The sequence below is a fragment of the Volvox carteri genome (assembly GCF_000143455.1).
Source record: "Volvox carteri f. nagariensis unplaced genomic scaffold VOLCAscaffold_40, whole genome shotgun sequence".
In the NCBI taxonomy this organism is placed as follows: Eukaryota; Viridiplantae; Chlorophyta; class Chlorophyceae; order Chlamydomonadales; family Volvocaceae; genus Volvox; species Volvox carteri.
Window position 1 is genome coordinate 163,290 of NW_003307583.1, and position 23,048 is coordinate 186,337.

Genomic DNA, 23,048 nt, shown 5'->3' on the forward strand with positions numbered 1-23,048 from the left:
TCGCCGCGGGGTGGTCGGCAGTAGCGCGGGCGAACCAGCGTTAGCGGAAACGGACCCGCCGTCGGGGGCGGTAGCGGCCGCCGTCGCCGCCGCCAGCAAGGGCGTACGACGCGACGCACCGATGGCGGAGGAGGGGCGCTCCGTACTTCCTCTGTGAGTCTGCAGCGACGGCGATGCATCGAGCCCTTGTGGCGAAGCCGCCGTCGCGGCAGCGGTCGGAGCGATGGAAGCTGCGCGTGCACGGTCCAGGCTGTCGTACAACTGTAGCCCGTCGCCGGAGGGTGGCCTCGCCGCCGCCGTCGGTCCTGCCGGCGCCAGCTGGCGGATACCGGCGGCCGCCTCTGCAGGCGCACTCGCGCCGTACGACACAGGAGGATGCTCGTCCCGCACATCCTGATCCTGCTCATACTGCTCGTCCCGCTGCTTCTCTTGGTCTCGGAGCTCCGTGTAGCGACGCAAAAAAGCGTCGGCGGCGGCGTCCACGTCCTCCGCAGTCGTCATCATACGGCCATAAATCCTCTGTACGGCAAAATGTACGGCAAAATCCACGCCAACACTTTACGCGCCAATCAGAAGCAGAAACCCAGAAGCCATCCTACCATAAATTGCTCCGCGGAGGATCTTCGTGCGTCATAATAATGATAATAATAAGGCCCCAGAACGGACCTTCCAAAGAGAACTAATGGACCCACCATCACCATCACCATCCTTCCTGGACCTGGACCCGCCATCTTTGGACCCACCATCACCCTTCCCGCACTCACCCTTGGCTTCTTGAAGGTAGTGTTCACCAAGTCCATGATCCAGTCCGACGCCACGCCGTGGCGCTGCGGGTCGTAGCAGTAGCCCAGCCCGGAGGTGAACCATGGGACGGCGCCGGTCCGGTCACCCGAGTACATCATCCGACCGCGGGATAGCACCACTACCTGCGCATCCACGTGCGTGCGTGCGTGTGTATGTATGTGTATGTATGTGTGTGTATGTGTGTATGTGTGTGTATGTGTGTGTATGTGTGTGTATGTGTGTGTATGTGTGTGTGCGTGTGCTTGGGGGAGGAGGGTTTGGTGGTAATAACTTTTATTACGTTCGTTGTGCCTCTGAAATGATACATGTATGTACAAATGGTACGTGTATGTATGTATGTATGTATGTCAGAAAGAAAAACCTCTTGGCGTGTAAGGGGTTCTTACGGTGGCGGGGAGGGCCCCGGCGATTTCGGGCGGATCATGGTACGGCAGTCCGCCAGCTCATCGGCTCTCAAGGGGACGGATTGCGGGTTTTGCGGGAATCAGGGTAAAGACCCTGTAAAGGTTTATATATACATACACATATATATATATATATATATATACACATAATATACCTGTTCAGGCTTTTTACCCCAATATTGTATATGTTATATAGAATCCCCCTTCGTCCGGGGGAGAACGGGAATCAGAAAACCCGGGACGGGGTAATCATTTGGGGGACTACTCCTGCACACCAGGTGTACGACAGTCAGCGGCTGTAGCAGCAGCAATACCCGTCGTACTTGCGTAAACATACTCCAAATGGCAGCGCGCGGCTGGTGTACGGATGCCAGTACGACATGTCCCGCATGCGCCAGCGCATGCATGTACTGCATCACGCCCAGCGCCGCCGCCGCATCCAGGCCCGACGTTGGCTCGTCCAATAGCAGCGCTGACGGCGCCGCCACGATGCCGGTGGCGATGGCGAGTCGTTTGCGTTCCCCGCCGCTCAGCCCGCGCAGAACCAGCCCGCCGGGTAGCGTGCCGCCAACCTGCCGCAAGCCACAAATCCACCCGCCGAAATCCCAATGGGGCTTTAGTTCCGGAACCATGGGTCGATCGATGACTTCATCGCTTCGGAAATCAGCAGTGCAGTGCAGTTTCGAACTTCGCACGCCCTCCCGCAGATCGTCATTGGTTACCTCCTTGCCACCATATGACTTCTTTCCCCCCCCCACTTCCCTCCCCCAAAAAAAACACCCACACCCGCTGTCGGACGCGTAGGGTACGACATGCACGGCACATGTTTTTTTTAACATGCACACCTCCTATGAAACAGTGAAAACATTTCGTAGTTTTACTGCCTGACTGCCTGACAGGCTTGGACACTAACGCCTGCGGAAATGGCCTGGCGAATAAAAACATTTTATAACTGTGAAAAACGAGAAAACTAAACTATCCCTAAACTGTCAACGGTCAACCGTCTAACGGTTGTAAGTAACTCACTAGCGTGCTGCCTTGCCGGCCCAGCCCCATGGCCGCCAGGACTTCCGTACACCTCTTCCGGCTACCCGCGGGCCCGATTGCTGGCGGCAGCACCAGGGCCGCGTGTACGGAGATCACCTCCCAGGCGGAGAGGGTCGGGATGAAGTGGTCGTCCTACCAATGACATACATACAGGGAGACGGAGGGGGAGAGGAGGAACGGAAAGAAGAGGAGGAGGACTTATCAAGTTATGGCGGCAGGGAAGGATGTATTGACGGGTAGACGCACCGCCGAATGTTCGCTTCACCTAACTCGCTCAAAAGCCCCCAAATACCACAATCCTCTAAAACCCTTAAAAACCCTTTAAAACCCTCCAAAATCCGAAACCCCCTCTAAAACCCTCGTAACCCCGCAAGCCCCGTACCTGGGGCACGTACGCGCTGCGGCGCACGAAGGCGCTATCGTCCCGCGGCTTCCCGTCGACCAGCACCTGCCCGCTCAGTCGCCCCACACTCTTCCGTGCCGCCAACACATCAAGCAGGGTGGACTTGCCTGCGCCGGAGGGCCCCAACAGGCCCAGCAGGTCGCCCGGTACCGCACGGCCGTACACACCCTGTACGGCATAAAAAGTACGACAAGAAAGAACGCGACAGCATGGATTGCGTGAGGGGAAGGGGAGATTTTTGGAAGAGGTTTGGGTAGTACGGGGTGGAGCGTGCGTTGAAGCCTCGAAAAGTACGTGCGGGTCCCTTGGCTGTGCATAGTGATACAGGTACGAAGTCGTACAGTGCCGCACTGTGCCGTACAAGTTTGAAGATTGTCGGACGGACGGATCGTGAAGGTTTCCATCACACCAGTAGCCAGTAATGGCAAAGTGATGTCAACTTTACCTGCCGACCTACCTACCTGCAACACGGTTTTGGGCCCAGTCGAGGTGTCGTACATGCAGCCAAGATCCAGCCACTCGATGCAGATTCGCCGTACATTGCTGCTGACACGGCGTACCACCCTCAGGTCCGGCGCCGCGCCCTGTGCCGCCAGCGCGCTCATAATTTCGCGCGTCTGCCGGGATACCGACCGCGGCAGCGTAAAGCTCCTGAGGTCGCTGTACGGTCGTACGGTGGCGCCGCCACCGTTCACCTTCGCCAGGTCAGCTTCCGTCACCGTGTGATGCATGGTAATGGTACGGCGCTGGACGCGTCCGGCGACGGCGGGGATGGCGGCGGGCGCAGCTGCGTCCGCCTTAGCGACACCGGTGGATGCCGCCGCCGCCGCCGTCGCTACCGGAGGTGACGGCGCCGCTGCTGACGCCAGCTCCGGTGGCACTTCGCCGCCGGCGGCGGCGCTTTTGTCCGCTGCAGGAATGCCAATCGCTGTCCATCTCCGGTGGACCAGGGCCGGCTGAGGGGATGATGAAAGGTCATCGGTTCGAAACACGGCGGCGGCGGAGCCGCCCGCGGACCCCTGAGCCATGGCGGAGTTCGGCTCCGAGGGCGGCAGAGATGGCAGCGGCGGCACCCACAGGCGGCGCCCTGGGCCACCACCGCCGCTGCCGCTGTTGCCAGCGGCTACGGCGGCGGCGGCAAAGAGGGAGACTGCCTCCGCCGCGCCAGGCCGCAGCTGCGGGGCTGGCAGCGCTGCCGTCGGGTGTGATACCGCCGCCCCCAGCCGGCCCTGCGAATAGGGACCGGACGGCGACGGAAGGGCTACTGCTGCAGGTGGCGGCTGCGGCTCGTCCCTGAGCGGGGCTGCTGCGGCTGTTGCCGGTGGCGGTGGCGACGGCTTAGCCGCCGACGCCGCTATGGGCTCGCATTCCTTGGTATCGTTCTTACAACTTGCCCACAACAAAAGGCGCCGCAGCGTTGCAGCGTGTTGAGGATGCATTTTGAGGAAGGCCAAGATTAGCCAGGAGGTCGCGAAGATGTGCGCGAAGATAACGCACGGCACCCACAGCTCCAGCCAGGCGCCTGTGGCTTGGAGAGCTTCGGGAGGAGCGGGGCTGGATTGACTGGCGCCGGCCTCGGATGACATCTTTGTCGGGTTGAGTTTTTGGAATAATGGTACCTCTTAAACAATGTTTGCCGAAGCACCGCCGGAGGGCGTCCTGCTGTTCGAGAATTTCTTAGACCGCTTTCGGTCCAGCGTTATACTGCGTTTTGTTGTTGCTGTTGTTCGCGTCGTTCCTGATGCTATTTGTCTGGACGAAAAAAGACAGAAAAGAAAAACAATTTTAGCATTAGCAAGGTCGGGCCCTGATGTTCGATGATCCGAGCTCATGGATGGATGCTAGTGCTTGTGCTAATTTTCATGGACATGAATGGATTCAGGAAGAAGATGACGTGCGCTGGAGCCGCGCAGCCTTTTAGTATGAGCTAAGTGGCTGGAAGTGCGCGAGCGCGTGCGAACTTACGAGGTCGGCTTCAACCTTGGGCGTCGAGGAACGCCGGACGAGCAATTGCTACGCAGCTCATGTACTTCGGAGCTGCAACTCGCATCTTCTGTTCCTGGAATTCATACGAGTTCATGACTTTCTCTTTGCTGCAGAAGGTGATTCGCGGAAAAAGTCGGGATGCATAAGATTGACATCCAAAGAATTTACTGGTTATCAGTCAACCCTGTGCAAAAAATGAACCATGGGTCACAAAGCTAAGCAGTTCTTTTGACTAAACGCATGCAAGAGACTCGTTATCATATTTTTGCCTTGCCATAACAAGATGATTGATAGAGGGAATGAAAGCGGCCGCAGCCAAATCGTCGGCCCTCAAAAGAGTTGTGCTGAGCACAGCCTGTTCCATCAAAAAACAGACTGTCTTCATGACGATCAGCAATCAGGCTTACATGACGGTTCAGACTGCAGGCTTTCATTCAAGGAATGACCCTCAAGCCATGAAGTACTCGTGCAATGGATTACCTCACCAGGGAGGCTTTCCTTGCTAGGCCTACAGCAGGGCCCTGCCTTGAGGTGTACTTAAGATTTACGAGCGAGTATGTTTTTTTCTCCCGCAAAGCCGTCGCTGGATTTCTACGATGTGGCACATGCGCCTGTGCACGCGCGGATTGATTAGCGTGTTCCGTGAGCGTGGGAGCTCTTGGGGCCATACATGTCTTGCGCCTTGGATAAGATTATGGCGAGCAGCTAACGTAAAAAAGCGCGATGGAGCAGAGTCCCCATCCCGCAGCTGGTTCGGGAATTTCCTATACCTTCTAACTCAGACGTCCCGATGTGGTGCCGGGCAAGAGCAGCAGGACAGCAGCCCCAGGGTGTATGTCACACCGCTGTCGCGCCTATTCGAAGTCCAGCTGGTGGAGGCTGAACACACCTCAACGCCCGTGAACTAGGCCAGCTAAATGTGGTAGCTGTACATAGTATGGGACACACATCATCACCTAAGGCGCTCCGCCAACATCTTTGGAGACCTTTTCAGGAGCCAGCCACTACACTAACTAAGCAAACTAAGGAACTGGAATTCGAAGATTCCGAACTTCGAAAGCTTGCAAACCAAGCCTCTTCACTGCTTATACAAAATGGCACATAGAGACGCCCCGCATCGCCTGCTCCTGCGTCTACTGAGGTAAGGAAGTCCGTCCCCGCAGTCGATGTCGAAGCTCTTTGCCTGTCTTCTTTCCATATCTCATGCCAACCTCGCACCCACGACCATGTCACACACACACACACACACACACACACACACACACATACACACACATCTCTTACCTCTCCGCGCCACCTTGACAGGAGGGCTCAGGGTGCATATATGCGGGTAGGATGAGGTGGCGGCTAAGGGGTTCAGAGCTTCAGAAAGACAGGCAGTACATCACAGCCATAAATACAAATTAATAGGAGGACAGGACGGAGATGGCCGGCCAACAGGCAGACGGACACATGCACAAGTAGAAGCTGGTGGGTTAGAGCTGTGCAATCTTGTTCATGGCGGCTATAGGGGCAAGCGAATGTGAGAACTCCCGAGCGCGTTGTAGTCGACTTTTAGTCGCTTTTCAGGGGGAGTAGATGTTGAAGTGGCTTTTTTTCGGTTTTTCTGAACTGTCAATAATTAGTGGGGAGGCGCATTGAGTTTTAATGGGCAGGATTCGTGCGAGCGTCCGCTTACCTGACAACCTGTCGAAAACGATCAGCGCAGACATGCACTTGAAGATCCTTAAGGTCCTAAAATGCTTTTCGGGGCATACCGCATAGAAATCATTATTATTATTATTATTATTACTACTACTACTACTACTACTATTACTATTATTATTATTATGCTATTCAGAAACTTCTCCGCGGGACGACACTGCGGAGGACCACGCGGTATGGCTTTGGTACTGGCCTCTGGATCATGCAGTACGGGTCGAAGGACGAACTACGTGTTACAAGTGGGGGGCGCTCTCGGCAATGGGCAGGGAGCGGGAGAGGAGGTAGAAGGGTTGCGCCGGGAAGTCCAATAGAAAGAAGGCAGCACTGTTCCCTTCCCGCTTTGCGTGAGAAATTGTTGTAGTTTGCTGTCTCTCACCGAGGAGGCCTCCAGCAGCTGGCTTTGTGCGGCACGTGGAGACCGATATAGAGCGCGTGTCGGACCCTTTTCGGCGATCGCCAATCATTGCCAACAGCAGCATTCTTTGAAGACGCTTTCGAGTCGTGCGTGCCGTACAAATTTCAGGTTCACATGCTTCCCATCGAGCACCAGAAGCACCTATTTTGACGTACCGCCAGTACGACACGGGACACAGTGCCCTCGTCGAGGCCTATGTGGCGCACTGGCGGTGGTTGCAGCACAGCGGCCCAAACGCCATGTCTCTACAGGCCATTAGAAAGTCCAGCCAGGCCACGTTTCCTTACCTAAATCCATAATTAGTCTTATAAACCCAGCATAGCCGCCTCACCTAAGCAGCAAGCAAGCATGCCGGGAATCTTTCACCCCGTTGGCCCACCCTCATCCTCATGCATCCTGCTATTGTTACGCTGCCCATCCGCATTCTTGCCCGTCCGTCCGTCTGTCTGTCTGTCTGCTTATCCTGCCTGCCTGTCCGTCTGTTAATGCGCCTATGCATCTGTCTGTCTATCTACCTGTGTGTCGGCTGTCGTATCTGTCGTTCGTATCAAGGGGCACTCACAGCGGGCCCCCCCCGGCCCCCCCACCACAGAAGGCACGGCTCCCCCCGTGTACTCTTGGTACACTCTTGCCCTGGCAGCAGCTTCACTCGTTCGTGGTTCGTCTTTCCCCCCCCGCACCGCCCTATCCACGCGTCATCCACAAACCTATCCGATGATGCTCAAATGGGAAGCAGGTCATGCAGTCATGCAGTCCAGCGCCGCCCACCTCACAGAGGCCCCCCCTCCCGATCTTCTCTTTGCTGTGGCGGCTGGTGACCCCACCTGCCGTGCCGTCACGCAAACTCTCTAGGCGTCCTAAACGGCCCCCTCCTCCGTAGGCTGTACGAGGAACTGCACGACAGCGATCTTCGAGTTGTCGTACGTGCGCTGTTCAGGACACCGACGCGGCAGGCGGGGAATATGGCAGCGGCGACAGAGCGATAGGTTGGGACGGGTTGGGACGGGTTGGGGTCGCTGTGGATATGCATCATGTTGCAGAGCTGGGGTGGGAGCTGCTGCCCCAGGGCCATCGGCGGGCGGTGCCGGTGCTGGTGTTGGTGGGGTGGGGTGGGTTGTGTGCTCTCAGTCGGCGAAGGCAAGGTGGGCCAGTGCGGTGCGCACCAGTAGGGCGGGCCAGCGGCCTGACTTGGCGCAACTGAGAAGGGGCATCCCACCTGACTAGGTGGACCGTCCTCAGGGTTGGTTTTACCTTTTTCACACCTTTTTCCACACCAAAGTCAGGACTCAACATTGCATATCCAGACTAAAAAGACCTACATGTTAATATGTTAATATATAAAGCTCATCTCGGGCTTTTGAGTTCTGAGCTGATTACGCTTCGATTTTAGGTGCACGGCTCACATGCATCAGGCTTACAGACACCCCTTGTCAAACCCATGTCAGCTGCTGGGCTACCCAAATCGGGTCCAAATCGGGTGAAACACGCACATGTACATGTCCCGAACAAAAGCGTCAAACCGCTCCCCCAGTAAAGCCACACCCTACTTTCGTCACAATCTCCCACCCAAACCATCTCCCACCCAAACACCACCACCGCCAGAGCCCACATTCAGAGCCTGTAATTATTCCCACCTGAGACCCCGCCGTCACGGTGGAAGGGGCCTGGTCGCCATGCGCGTGCTGCCCCCGGCCGCCCCCTCCTCCTCCTCCACCTCCTCCTGCGCCCGTTGGCTCCAACCCCAGCATGTGGGTCACCTTGAGCAGGCCATGCACGTCCACACTCACCTTGGGGGTACGACACGGTACGACACGGTATGACATGACAGAACAGGGCATCACAGCACAGTGGACAAGGAGGGTAAGGTTATGGGGCATAGCACGACAGGATAACCCCACCACCACCACCACCACCGCCAGCAGCAACAGCAGCAGCACCACCACCACCGCCGTCACCACCATCACCACCGCCAGCTGTTGTGAAGTGCTAAGCAAGGGACTATACGGCGCAGGCAATTACACACTAAATCCACATACGTATCGCCACCGGCTCGCTCAAACTGACACGGTACTTGCCTGCGGCGCCACATACTCCCCCTCCCCTCCCTCCCTCCCACCCTCCTTACTGCCGTCAGTATGTCCGTACATATGTCCGTCCGCTCCTCCCCTCCACCGTGGGGGCCTTATCCCACCTTGGTTGAAACAATGGCGCAGTCCTTCGGGTTCGGAAGGTTGCAGAAGGCGGCCTTGCAGTGCCGGTACTTGTAGCTGTGCCGTACCTTCCAGTACCGCAAAAAAAAACGGTCAAGGGAGCGGAGTGGAAAGGGGCAGGAAGGGCGTAACGACGGGTTGCGAGGGACAAGAGGTGGATATACCTCCTGGGGAGGGGGCCTGAGGAGGTGGATAGAAGGGGTGTGTGTGTGGCGGAATTCTCCCATCGTGATCCCTGCCCGACTGGCCTATCATCGCGACACCAGTCACCACAACATACCACCAGTCACCACAAGAAGCTTTAACGTAGCTTGTAGCTGCGTCACGCGCCAAGCTAAAGGCCTGATCGATAGCACGACGCCGTGGCCGTGCACCTCGCCACGTCGCATCTCCCCCCGACCCTTTGTGCCGTAGCTTGACGCCGCGTCGGCAGTTTCGAGGCCTCTGAGGCTCTCACCTCAGGCTGCTGACTCGTAAACCCTGAGAGGTGGGTGCCTGGGATCTCAACCTGCCGTGAGAAATGCGGGAAAAGTGTGTATGTGGGGGGGGGGGAGAGGAGACAAGACTAAAGCCACTGGTGAATGCAGCAGATACCCGAGGTAGACCCAGGATAGTCCAGGAGAAGAGATTAAGATGCTGGATTATGTGGGGAGGGGGGTGAGGGGAAAGAGGGAAACGAGGAATGGCGAGATGCGGGGGGAGTGTGCATATCGTACGGTATTCAACACGGGTAGGTGCACGCGTGTGTATGAGCGGAAGATTCGCACATACAACACCCCCCCCATCCCCACACCCACCGCGCGCCCTTTCTAGCTCCGTACCAACCCACATTTGAAACCCCCCAACACCGTCCCGCTGCTCGCTCCTGACCCCCTCCCCCCAAACTCCTTTGCCAACCGACCGACCGATAATTTCCATCCGTACAACCGGCACTGGAAATGAACTCCACCTACGCTCGGTTCACGGACTGTTCCGGTTCCGGAGCGCTACAGCTGTATGTACGACGCTCCCGCTCCCCTTCCTCCACGGCTCGGGTGAAAACCCCCAACCTCGGTAATCCCCCGAGAGCCTGAACCTCATCTCAGGCCCGCCACCGTTGCACCCACCATCGTTATCTCGTTGGCCCGTCACCCACCTCCAGCGAGCCGTGCCCACTGGCTGACAACACCAGCCGCCTAGGGTCCCGCAGCATCAACAACTCCACAGGGGCCCCCGGCCACTCCAGGTCCTCCAAAGCCTCCTTCAACACGAGACCTGTGCAACGAGAACATGAAAAATAATAAATAAACAAACAGCAGTATCCGTCTTCCGTCCATCTACCATCCACAACGTCAAAAAACAGAACTTCGCTCTTTCCTCAATAACTTCTAAGAGTTGTGAGTTGTGACAGGAAAAGGAAGAAAGACAGGCGCCTAGCAATCGCCACCATCGCCACATTCGTTTGTACGACGCCCGTACGGCGACCGTACCTGGGCACAGGAAGGACGAGGCGGGCTCCGTCCAGTACTCTCCCAGGTCCACCAACGCCTGTGCTTCCAGGCCCACAATACGTGCCCAGGTACACACGGAGCCAGTTCCGCCACCGCCCTCCCCGCCCCGGGAGCCCAAACTGCCGCTGGATCGCTGCTGTCCTGCCCCCCCCCCCGCCCCCGGCCCCCCTGCTGCTCCTGCTGCCGGGTTAGTGCTGTCGTTCATCCTGAGAGGAAAAAGATGAGCAGCAGGGAAGGAGGGAGCGCCTGAATAGGAAACGGGCGAAGGTACTGCCCACGTGACAATCCCCCCCTGTTGAGCTGTCGAGCAAGAACGTTGACGAGGGTGTTAACAAGCGAGGGAGATGTCCGCGCGCAAAAAGACTCTCTCTCTCATCTTTGCTAGATACGGCGCAAGAATCGCTCAGCCGGGCGTATGCGCACCGGCGGGCCAGGCTGGACTGGGCTGCAGCGGCAGCGGTGGCTGTGGCGGCAGCAGGCGCCACCAGGGCCAGAATCGTGCAAAATCGGGGGGAAGGGGGATTTTCGGGGGAGACCAGGAGCCGGAAGGGGGCCGCCCAGAGAGCGGCGTGGTGAGCTGGGAAGACGGGGCCTAGGACGGGAGTGTGGTGGGGATGGGCGACGGAGAGGCGCGAAAATCCCCTGAAGCCGCATCTGTGATACAAGTCCTGACATTTTGGGGTATCTTTCAGAGCGATCCACACGGAAATGGAAATCGATGGACCCAAACGGAGCCTGACACCACCGCTGGAAGGGACTTACTCACAAACAAGTTCGCCTTGCGCGCCCGGGTAGTGGGCAGTCATTGGGGCGGACGCGCTTGCGAACAAGGCCAGCGTGTCGAGCAGGAGCTGGAGCTGCAGCCCGAACTCATGGCGCACCTCGGCGCCGCACACGAAGCGGGAGAAGAGCTGTTGATGATGAGTGGGTATGGGGAAATATGGGGCGTTGCGGAGGGCCCGGGCGCGCGGGGGGCTGCGTGAAGTTGTGAAGTGCGCTGAGGCGGTTCAAGCCATCGGAACGTCAACGGTGTTCACCCGGTTCGATTTTACAGTTACGATGCCGATTTGCGATATTTTTTCCATAGTGTTGCACGCACCTCAGGCTTTAAGAAGACTGAACCTTGAAGAGCTTTGGATTCGTCTTCCCACACGACGCTCACACCGCTTGCCGAGATGGACATAGTGCATGTCTGCGAGTTTTCCAAACATCATGAATTTGGCTATTATACGCAGGATTAGGTGCCTTTGGTTCGGAAGAGATCGCTTGCCTGCCTGTTTCCCGCGCGAATGCAGTGCAGGATTGCTGCGAAGCTCCGCACGTTGGAAATTCCCATGACAACCCTTTCTTCATTCTGCAAGTTTTGTCCTACATTTGTAGGTTCGGTCATGATTTATAGGGTTGCCGAAAACTATTTTAAATGCCCACTGCCAGCCGCACTCAGTAATATACCCAGCTATACACAGCAATTTTAACAATAGTAAAGCACTGGATATCAAAGCGAGGAGTCTCACCTCTTGCCACGTTGCGCTCCCAAGCAATGGGTAATGGTAGTTTTAATTGACCGATAGGTACGGTAGCTAGGTTTACGACCCAGCCAATGCCGCACGGGATGGTGCCTTCAATCACCCGACTTGGGCCTAGTAATGCGCTTGGAGTGGCTGCAATCGCTCTTTTGGGCAAGGAGCGGATTCCGAAGTGAAATCTCTGGTGCAACCAGCAGTTGCTAGCATCTAGGTTGGAACCCGGGACATCCTATCGTCGTACATGTCGAGCAGCGCCGCATGAAAGAGCCAGGCTATGTCCTGGTTGCCGTCTTACGGGCCACCGTGGCCCATCAGTTGAACTCCCACTGGCATCCCATCCTTACACGGCTTTCTGTTGCGTACGGCACGCATGGCGCATGCGTGTCGCGCCAGGTGCCACAGGCCGCGCTACGTGCGCGTACCCATAATGGCACATGCATGCTGCCCAAAAAACTATAACAACCCGGTATGTGTTCGAGGGCCTTGAATTCTCACGTGCTGGACGAAAAAACCACGGTACGCATCACACCTGCAATGTGACCGGGCAGAAGTCGCTACAGGGTGAAAGCAGAAAACAACGCACTGATTGAAGAGCGGCGTTCGCAGGGAGGCGTTTGTGATTTCCCCCGAACTGAGCGACCGGAGGGGTAAAGGCAAGCAAGGATATGACGGGGAATGTTTAAGGGTAGAGGGTGTGTAACAAATACATCTACCAGCTACCAACCATTACAGTTGTGTCGTCCAACTGAAAAGGTATATAAAAAATGTTGCTTCGATCATGCATAACATACATACACAATTACTCCTCGAATGACCTACATGATCCTTCCGAGGGTAAAAAGGGGGGATATGAACGTGCTGAGCTATTGGACCTCCCACAGAACCTCTCTGCGCCAAACACTTCCCCCTAAAACAACTTCCTTCGAGTGTGCTTTCCATGACGAGCGCACACATCAGCGCGTTCTCAAATTGTTACCGAGCTCAACGAAAATGCAGAGCAGCAAACCTTGTGTGATGCTGCAGTGCTTGTTCTTGTCCTTCTTGTGAGATTGATCAGTTTAAGCAGCGTTATGAAAGCCTACGCACGCGCATATTCTTTACTCTTCAGGTACACATCAATCAAGAAAGCAGCGGTGGCGACGGACCAACCGACTAACACCACCGGCCCGCCAACACAACCTCAACATGCAGGGATCACGCTCTGCGCCCACACTTTCCATCGCCTCCTCCTCCAGACACCTGTATAGCGCAACAGAGCGCAACGCAAAAGAAACAACACGCCTCTGGCCCCAATACCGTAGCTGTTCATCATACCCTTGACCGAAATAAATGGCAATGCAACGCTCATCGTCCAATATCTTTGCAGGCGCCCGGTCGCATCCACTTCCATAGGAGAACTGATGCTTGGTTGTAACCGGGCATCATCCAATTTAACATACCGATCGTGGGGCATCACATGCAGAGAGCAACCGCAGCGCAACTCGCTTCGTTCTTCCGTATATGAACGGGCATAACGGCAGCGAAGCCGAACCTCTTGGCGGATGCTTTTGCTCAGCAGCAACAGTATCATCTTGCCAGCTAGCCAGCACTTTCACTTATTAGCTGCGGCCGGCGACAGGTACATCCCACAATACGCAGATTAACACCCGCAAGGACAAAGCTAAAAAGCATTCAAGCAGCAAAACAGCACGTGCTAAATGCAGGGCGGGGGAAAGGCTGCCTTCCAGACACCACTGCGGCAGCGGGATACACGACCAATACACATGTGCCCGGGGGGGAAGCTGGTGGTTCCGGCCAGCGCAGATTGTGTGCGCCTGCTAAATACTCGTACTACTGCCACACAACAACAGGCGACCGGCCAGCCGCGGCGCAGAACAACAAGGCGTACGTCACACCTTGATGCCATTGCACGACACAGCACACAGCACGGCCCGGTCCAACACAGCACACACTGCTCGCGCTTCACACGCGGCAAAGTGACCCATGGGTGGAGAGAAAATATCCCATCACATAGCTTCATTTAGAGAGCTCCGCATTTTTAAACACATTTTTAAAATATCGACACATCATCATCAAACCCTTAAGGGTCGCTGCACTTGCGAAATTACTTTCATTTAAAATATACAAACACGACGACATGAGAGAGCAAAAGCTTCATCGCTACATGCCCCAGGCCCCCCCCGCCGGGGCCATCGGTAGGAAGCGGGTCAGCGCATCACAACTCTTTCCCTAGCACAAGGCCGCAAAGACACAGGCTCACCCCCTCCCCGCAGTCCCAAGACTCCCTCGCCTTCGGCCCGCCGGCCTGCACCAGAAAGTCTGCGCCGTAGCCGTAGCCGGGGGGCCGACCCACACGGTGAACGACAGCATGCACCGAACACCCCCCTCACCGACACGCTCCCTGCGCGCCCACAGCCCTTTAGATCCGAGAAGCACTTGATTGCTCATTGAATTGCTGGTGGGCTAGTTGGCTAGTATTTGCAACGGCGATGGAAACATCTGCTGCATGCACCTGCACCTGATAATTACGTCGGACCCCCCGCCTGTACATATACCCACGGCAGCATACACATTTTACCCCCAACTCAACCTGGTTTCCTCCGCCTAGGCTGCTTTCCGGTTGCAGGCTGGAGTGAGTGGGACACTGAGCGCCTGCCCCCGTTCCTTAACCCCCAAGGGAACATGAAGAGGATAACCTACTTCCGCCGCTTCCAAGCCGCCGGAATTTCACCACGTCGCTCCGACTGTAAATCGCCAGGAACGGGAGCAGTACTGATATCATAACACGATCTTCATCATCATCATCATCATCATCATCATCACCGCCATCACCAACACCATTTCCAGGGAGCAGAGCGCCCACACGGGGAACGTACTGCCTTTCCTACCCCGGATCCACCCATCATCCGTACAACATCCGTACAACATCGGTACATCCTTTCAACCCAAATCCATTCCCCATTGCTTTGCTTTTAGCCAATAATCAGGCGCATCCGTCGCCAGAGCAAACAACACAGATTACTACTTACACCTGGCGCATCAGCGTTCCAAGAGAATGCGTATTTAGGCATCGTTTAGGAGAAAATGAACCACAAGTTTTAGAAAGGCATAGTAGTCAAAGCACGCACTTCGACTTTGTCATGGAAGGCCTTGTCATTTGCTATGCATGGCAGCGCAGTAGTACTAATAGTAGCAGCAGCAGCAGCAGCAGCGGCAGTGGTAGTTTAAGTGTTACCAGTAGAAACGTCACAGCGTGTCAGCAGCAACAGCAACATATGCAACGCAGCAACAGCAGCTTCAACTCCAACAGGGCTGCTGGCGCCGGTCTCTTTAAGTGTGGCTTAGGACGGTTGTTATAAGGCCTTTCGCAGCTTCCACTTGCACCTCAGAACCTGTGACGACCAAGTTGAACAGCCCTGGTGCCCCGGGGGAGATGTGCAGCTGGGCCCCGCTAACCGTCTGGACACTGAAGAGGTGCGCATTGAGCAGAGTCAGCTGAGTTTGGTTGAGCGTCATAGACTGTGCGATGTGTTGATGTTGATGATGTTGCTGTTGTTGCTGCTGCTGGTGTTGTTGCTGCTGGTGATGATGATGATGGTGCTGCTGCGTCGCCGCCACCGCTGCCGCCGCCTGCTGTGCGGCGCCTAGCACGTCCAGCTGCTGTACGGCAGCCGCCGCGGCGGCGGCGTTCTGCTGAAGCGTCTGAGTCATGGAGAAGTCGCCCAATATCGTGTCACCTGTGCGAGTTGCGCGCAGTGCGCAGAGGTGTGTAAATTTGAAATAGATGTTAGGCACTGCTAAAAGAGATCGCAGTAGTACAGGAAGACGGGGTTTAAGATAAGCGCGGCGCAACTCCCATTGGCCCCCCTGCTTCCCTCTTACTCCCGCATCCGGCCCCTGGCTTCAAACACATGTGTGGGGGCATGACAGCGCCTCGATACGTCATCCTCTACAGCGCCAGGGAGGTAAGTCGTGGTCACAAGCACCGCCCCGGCACCGTCCCAGCCTCTTCATACCCCGCATACCATCGCAACCCTTCTCAACCCTCAGAGAGAGATCTCGTCAGCACTGTCCCACAACCCGTCCAGAACTCACCAACCCGTTCCACTCAACCCACCCTTACCTGCCCCGAAAGCGTCGTACATCGTGGACGACGTCGTCTGGAGTCCAAACTGGCCCGCCAAACTTGCCAGCGGCCGGTAAGTCGGCATATTGCCCATGCCGACGCCGATGCCACCCAGTCCTCCCGCCAAGCCACCACATGCACTCGCCTGCTGATCCTGCGGGCTGCCTGCGGCAGTAGCCGCCGCCAACTGAGCCGCCAGGCTGTTCGCGTCGGTTGTAAGCTGCAGCGCCTCCAGACCGGACAATCCCACCAGGTGGTGGTGCGTGTGGTGCTCGTGGTGGGAGTGTGAGCCAGCAGCGGGTTGAGTTGTGAGCTTGTAAAAGGGCTGGGTGGTGGCAACCGTGGTGGAGGAGTTGGAGGTGGGGCCGCCCTGCGCCGTCGACAGCTGCATGGCGGATGCGGCAGAACGGGGTGCATCGGCGCCGAGGATAACAGAGCGGGCGTGAGGTCAGGAGGCCCACGGGGATGTGTAGCAGCAAGGCAGCAACAGAGGTACGGGTATGGACAGGAAACAGAGGAGCAGCCGCAGCCGCAGCAGCAAAGCAAGGCACCGGAGCTGACCGTGCGGGAGCTCAAGTGAACAGCGACAACACCACCCGACTCCATATGTCATCACCACCATGGGTATCCAATCCCACTGCGAACCAAGCCACAAGCCACCAGCACCAATACCATTCACATCATTGGCTTCCACCCCTCCTCCACCCCCTCCTCCTCTTCCCCTCCTCCTCCACTCACCTGCAGTAGAGGCACCGCATGTTTGAGCGGCTTGGCACGTGTCTTGGCCCGCCGAACCACCAGCGGCCGGTCCTGGTCGCCCGAGGGGTCCGGCAGCACGTGACGGAAATTGAACTGCAGGATGGCGCGTTCGGCGTCCGGACGCGTGGCGTACCACACAAAGGCCGAGCCCTTCGACTCGCGCGTCACCTTGTCGTGCACAATAACCAGCTCCACAACCTGCAAGACGGCCCGCACAACTGTTTAACGGACAAAACGTGTTCACGAAAGGACACTGGCCAAAAGTTTGCAAGCTAGGGCGCTACACAGCAAAAACTACCGCTGGCAGCGACATTAGCAATACCAGTAGCAGCAGCAGCAGCAGCCCGCAGCAGACGCAGCGACAACTCCAGCAGCAACCTACCTTGCCAATGGACTGAAACAACGGCAGCAGCTGCTCCTCCGTGCAGCACTTGGGCACGTTCCCCACAAAGAGCTTGATGGCGTCGGGTGAGCAGCCGGGGGGGGGCATCTCAGTGGGCTCCAGGGCGTCCAGGAACGTGTTCTGCAAGCCAGCCAGACCCCCCAGGCTGCCCGCCGATGGAATTGAAGTCGCCAGAGACAGACCGCCGGGAACTGCAGCGATGACAAGATCACGGCAACACACGAGAAAGAGCGGGTTTAGAACCTAACAGCAGCAACCACAAAATAATCCGAAGCGAAGCAGCAGCAAGAATGAACGCAGCGGTCGGCACAACTACGAGCGGCACGTTCCGAGAAGCACCGAAGCACCTGAAGAGGGGCCGCTCATGGAAGCGCTGCATTTCTTTTTGTACAACAGCGACAGTGTGCCATCCAACTCCCGACGCCTGTTTTGCAATCTGCGCTGAAATGGGTTACGGCGCTGCGGCAATAAGCGCCGCCTCTGCCCCAATGACACCCCCTCCCCACGCACTCAGCACTTTCCAAACCCCCCAAAAACAAAACAACAACCTGGGGAAAAGAAAACCGCGATTTGGGTTTGGGTTAAAATTGAGCGGGGAGGAGGGCGCGGCCTTCACCCCCCTGGGACGGCATCAAGCCGAACATGGGTCTACACAGATGCCCCGGCACACCAGCATCATCACCTCCCGCACAATTCTGCTGCCATCGGGCTGTTTTCGCACCCTTCCAGAGCGCCAGGCTTCCATGGCCGTTCCCGACCTCCAAGCTCCCGTTTACTCCCTTCCTGGCCCAGTCCTCCCCGTGTGACATATGATTACGACAAGGGTCCACCTCGCCCTGCAACCACCAACACCTGCTGCTTCCTGCCCCCAAAGGCACACATCCTCCTCCTCCTCCCCCTGCACTCTTCAGCCTGCAACCCAGAAACCCCAATGGGTCATTCCACATGCTATCGGCACCGTGTTTGGTCCCCGCTCCTACCCCGTCCCTGTGACCCTGAAACACACGCACCGCATCCCAGGCCCGCTCCCCCCGGCGCCATGGCCTGCCGCATGTTGGCAAGGTGCTGCTCCCTGCGCCTCCGCTGCAGCGCCGTGTCCATCCACTTGACCACCATAGGTGTCTCCATGCCCTCCCACACGTACTGGCTGTCCAATGCCGCAATGGCCGACACCGCCTCATCGTGACTGCCCATGGTCACGAGACCGCAGCCCTGTTCCGGAGGGGAGGAAATTTACGTGCAAAAGCCCATATATTTTGCCTATGTAGATGGGCGAGGAAGATATTCTTCTTTTAGTGCCACTCTCACGAACGGGAATTGCAGCAGCAGCAAGAGCATCAGAGGGAGCAATAGCAACAGAGATACAAGGATCGTGCTGTGTTCCTTGCGACTCACCTTGGTTGTAGGGGCGCCTTGAAATGCACGAAATAGGTTGACATCCGTCACTGCGGGTGAGCATGGACCAGGAAGTGTGGGTGTGGGCGCAGTTCTGTGAAGATGCCAGCAGAAGTGCCCAGTATCAAGAAGCGAGCTGCTTGTGCTTTGGCTTTAGCGAGAACTGAAAGATTCTGCTCTGCAACAGGTGCCAAGTTAACCCAGACCATGCGCTGTACTAAGGCCAAGAGCTGCAAGCTGGAGGCCGCCAAAGCACTGTTTTTGGAGAGTAGACAAAATAAGCTGCATTGACTGCTGGGACGCGGCTAGAATTCAATGTATTGCGAGCAGCTGCTCACATGCTTTCCGAGGCCAACAGCGGTTAATCGGACACACGCCCTCTGCAGGCCGCACCTTTGCCAAATTGTCCGAAAAGCCGCCTTACTTCATCTTCAGTGGCTGAGCGAAGTACTTTCGCAAAAAAGAGCTGCCGGTTGTCCTGCAAATTGCGAAGAATTTCGCGTTTCCGAGAGCCAAATAAGAGATGTCACCAAAAGGTAACGCTACGCCAAAACGTTGGCGCGGGTTCCCCAAGGTTCTTCCACGCTACATTGGAGGCCATGCAGTCACACGAAGCACAGGGTCACCACAGACCCATGTCGTGAAGGAAACAACGAGCGCAAAGCAAAGAGGAACCTTCCGAACCTGGTTCGCCGGGTCATCGAGAACACTTCGGCTGGGGCCGCACGTCCCCGTTTGGTGTGCAAGCTGATCCTGCATTCCGCCGCGCAAACGTCAACAGCCAATATAACTTATACTCCTTGGCCCTTAACCGAAGGCATCTGTCCGCAGCCGGCAGGGTCGGCCAGTCGAAAGGCCACACATTGCTTACGAAAATGCAAGGGCAGAGCCCGGAACACGTACTCACCTCCAAAACGTAACTGTCACGAAGAGCTGCGTGAAATGATGCCTGCATTGAGCAGAAGTCAGCCCTGCAACGCAGATGGACGGAATAAGCTGCCGTGTCAGTGCCCCGTCTTAATTGCCATGTCGCAATATGATGTAAGCATTAGGTGTTTGAACAATGTGTCCAGCCTAGAGGTAATGACGTGGATTGAAACTTCACATTTTTCCTCACAAAGGATGAGATGACTGAAACACATGCCATTTCCCTCACATACCAGTCCTAGCGAACAGCTTCCTCAAACTAAAGCACCTTCTTTTGCACGGAGGTTAACACCCGCTATCTTGAGGCATATGAGTTAAATAAGTATCCTCAAAGTCCAGAATATACACCTCTAAGAAAGCAGTGCAAGTGTGTATAACTTTGCAACGTATTGAGGAGCGGTGTTTCCTGATCCTGCAAAGGATGTGCACGTGTACGGAAATGTCGGGGACTTGGGGCTCTCTCCCGTTGAGTTGTTCCATCTTCAGAATGCGCAAGTTTTTATCCATTTGAGAGCATTTTATCTTAGATTAAGCACTTACCAATAGTCCGATTCCTAGAGGGGTTATGATATAAGCTTACGGTGTGACTCGCGATACGTCGCCAGGCGGCTGAATCATGACCTTCCCGAAGCATGTGCGCTAAATGTGCACGTTTTGTATCGTACCTCAATATCAGTACAGATGCTTTGTCTGTGCATAGGATGTTCGTTTTATTGGAATCCGACGGCACCTGAAAGGTTAATGCGCGAATGCCTTATTTTGCAGGTAGCGGAATGGAACATAGGAACAACTTAAGCGGCATCCGTTAGCTGGCGGAAGTAGTCACTCTGGGCTGGAGCTGTAAACGAGATAAACCGCAATCATCGGCATAGCTGAACATGAACACGACTTCAGACCGAGCTCTGCTTGTGTTGCATGGAATCAACCTTTTGGGACGGGGACGAGCACGTACACAGCGTTAGAGGATGGAACATGTATTAGATGGGCATCGAATTCCTTTGGAGTTGTGTAAACGCCATTAAGAAGAAGAAGGAGAAGAGAAAACAAGTCCACGCCATTACCCACCTGGACACAAGGATTCCTCAAGTTGCAGATGAAACTTTTTTGCAAGTGTGGTAAGCAACCCTTCCCGTTAACACCTGCTAAGGACGTTGTGATAAGAAACACCTAGAAATCTGAAAATTAAAATTATGTATTCACACTTCCTGCATGGGAAACCGTCAAGGACAGTACGGGCCGTTACGAGTTGAAGCCTTGCGTTGGGCATTTCATTTCCATTGGCTGAGCTCCAACAATCCCTCCAGCAACACTGGCGCATCAACATAACGCGCATCAACATCACGAGTAATGAAATGTTGGGATCATTAACCTATCAGCAAACAGTACAAGAACTTGAGATTAGCCTTTCCGAAGAAGGACCCTATCTACCCACCCTAAGCACCATAGGCAAACCGGAGAGCGCCAATTGCGGAATGGGGTCATAATTGCTCTAAACCTTCGCGCCAAATCCCTCACGAACCGCAACGTCCCGCAACCCGCATACACAGAACCCCTTACACTATCACTGCACTCTCATGTGCGACCCAAATCTGCGTGATCCAGGATAACTTGGACCCGTCCGATTAAATAAGGCTGTTGTACCCTCTCTGTGGAGCCTATCCGCAGTCAGGCGTGTCGCCTCAAGGCAGGCCCAGCTGCAAGTATTCCCGTTTTGCTCGGGTCCAGTAACCCGCAATCGCTCCGATAATGGCATCCCCCTCTGCACTAGATTGCAAAGACCATCGGCTGGGGGCCCCCCTCCCTTAATCCACTGCGTTGGCCGCACACCCGAACGTAAATACACACCACACACACACACCATCGACAACAACGCCGCTACCTGACGTGCATGCCAGCGCGTCGACGGCTCCTTGCCCTGTCCGGAGACCCTCTCCAACACGCAAACGCTCAATTTTATGGCTGCCGCCAATTAGGCCGCACCTTCTGCACATCTTGCGAGTGCCGCGACTGCTATGCTACAAGCAGGTGGTCCAGTTTTGAATTTATGTGTCCGTCAAATCTGGACAGATCCCTATCGGTACTAGTGTAGTAGTGCTGTCCGCACCCAAACACTGTAATGGCCGATAAAGGTACCATGTGGAAACGTGTACAACGGCTCGGACAGCACCAGGCAACCTGGGACACCCACCTCCGCTTCTCCTTGTCATTGCCAGGGTTGCCCGGGTCGCGCCAAGCTCCCAGGCAACTACCGCCCCTTCATGCTGCTGTGTTCAGACTACCGGCTGCTCACCAAGGCGCCGGCGAACCGCCTGGGCCCCGCCCTGGGACGGGTCATCACCCCAAAGCAATCCGCCTTCCTCCCCAAGCAACTTATCGGGGCTGGCATACTCTTCCTGCGCCACCTGTTGCACCCCCTCCGTGAATAGGACGGCCAGGGGCTTCGGCATTCCTGGACTTTGCCGAGGCATACGATACAGTGGATCGCCGCTCGTTTTGCCGTTGCAGCCCTTGGGCTGCCAACAGGCCGTATGGGAGCAAGCACAGGAGGGGCAGGCACAGACGGGCCGGTGGCTGGAGCCCCCCACCCCAAGGTCTGCATGCTGTCCGCCTACCTCCTGATTAAAAACCCAGCCTTCCAGCCCTGGGCCCTGATAACAGCACGCCCAACTAGGCCCTGGCTCGGGGCCAGCGACACGCCGAAGGAATCAGCCGGATTGTAGGACCCTTGGGCCACCAGAAGACGTCAGAGCCACCCCACTGACCCCACTGACCCTGGATGACTAATGCTGTGCGATTGCACCATGGGGAAACCCGCGACCGCTGGACAGGCCTGGAGACCCAGTGCCCAGGGCTTGACACATGCAGGAAAGAGCTGACGATAGGGGACCTAGTGCGGGTTTGGGACCTGACAGAGAGCAACGAGGTGGCTACCCTCCGACCCACTTATCCTGACCTCCACACGGGACAAGCGTGCGACCCTGCCTGCGCCCCCGAGGCGCCTGCCTGGACCGCAGCCGCTAGGACGGTTGAGACCAGGCAACAGCAGCAGCGGCAGCAGCAGCAACAACAGCAGCAGGGGCTAACGGGGAACCTGTGGCAGAAGAAATGGATGGGGATGAAGCGGCCGTACCGCCAGCAGCACCACAGCTAATCAGCACACAAGCGGTACCAGGGGCTGCCAGGCTGGTGGCCACGGGTGAAGCTATACCCCCCTACTTCACACTACCATAAACATGATAGCATGACCGAGTGCCAGAGATACCACCTGCTCCGGGGGAGCGAAGAAACCCAACAGAAATTCAAAGAATAGGGATCATAATACTAAAGGATAGTGAAAATTACCTAAGCGCATTTCCACGCGATGCATCATCAGCATGGCTGTAAGCGTTCTTTGTGCCAGCCCATGCATCCTGCATTCGTACTTCATTCCTTTCCAGCAGCTCCCGCAC

The 23,048-nt window shown here is 56.3% G+C and overlaps 2 protein-coding genes across 2 annotated transcripts; both read right to left on the reverse strand.

The window, feature by feature from the left end:
- Positions 1-1,579: 1,579 nt before the first annotated feature.
- On the reverse strand, positions 1,580-2,760 carry VOLCADRAFT_47392 (uncharacterized protein; the record flags this gene model as incomplete). The annotated part of the gene is made up of 3 exons (XM_002954066.1): positions 1,580-1,780; positions 2,235-2,387; positions 2,638-2,760. Coding segments are annotated over 3 exons (477 nt in total), but the record flags the coding sequence as incomplete, so codon positions are not given.
- Positions 2,761-15,319: 12,559 nt separating this feature from the next.
- VOLCADRAFT_118581 (uncharacterized protein) lies at positions 15,320-21,081 on the reverse strand (the record flags this gene model as incomplete). Its single annotated transcript, XM_002954067.1, has 9 exons — positions 15,320-15,726; positions 16,113-16,440; positions 16,854-17,072; positions 17,257-17,468; positions 18,288-18,489; positions 18,673-18,722; positions 19,066-19,150; positions 19,580-19,643; positions 21,032-21,081. The coding sequence occupies 9 exons, from the start codon at positions 21,079-21,081 to the stop codon at positions 15,320-15,322; spliced, it is 1,617 nt and encodes a 538-aa protein (XP_002954113.1).
- Between the last annotated feature and the right edge of the window lie 1,967 nt (positions 21,082-23,048).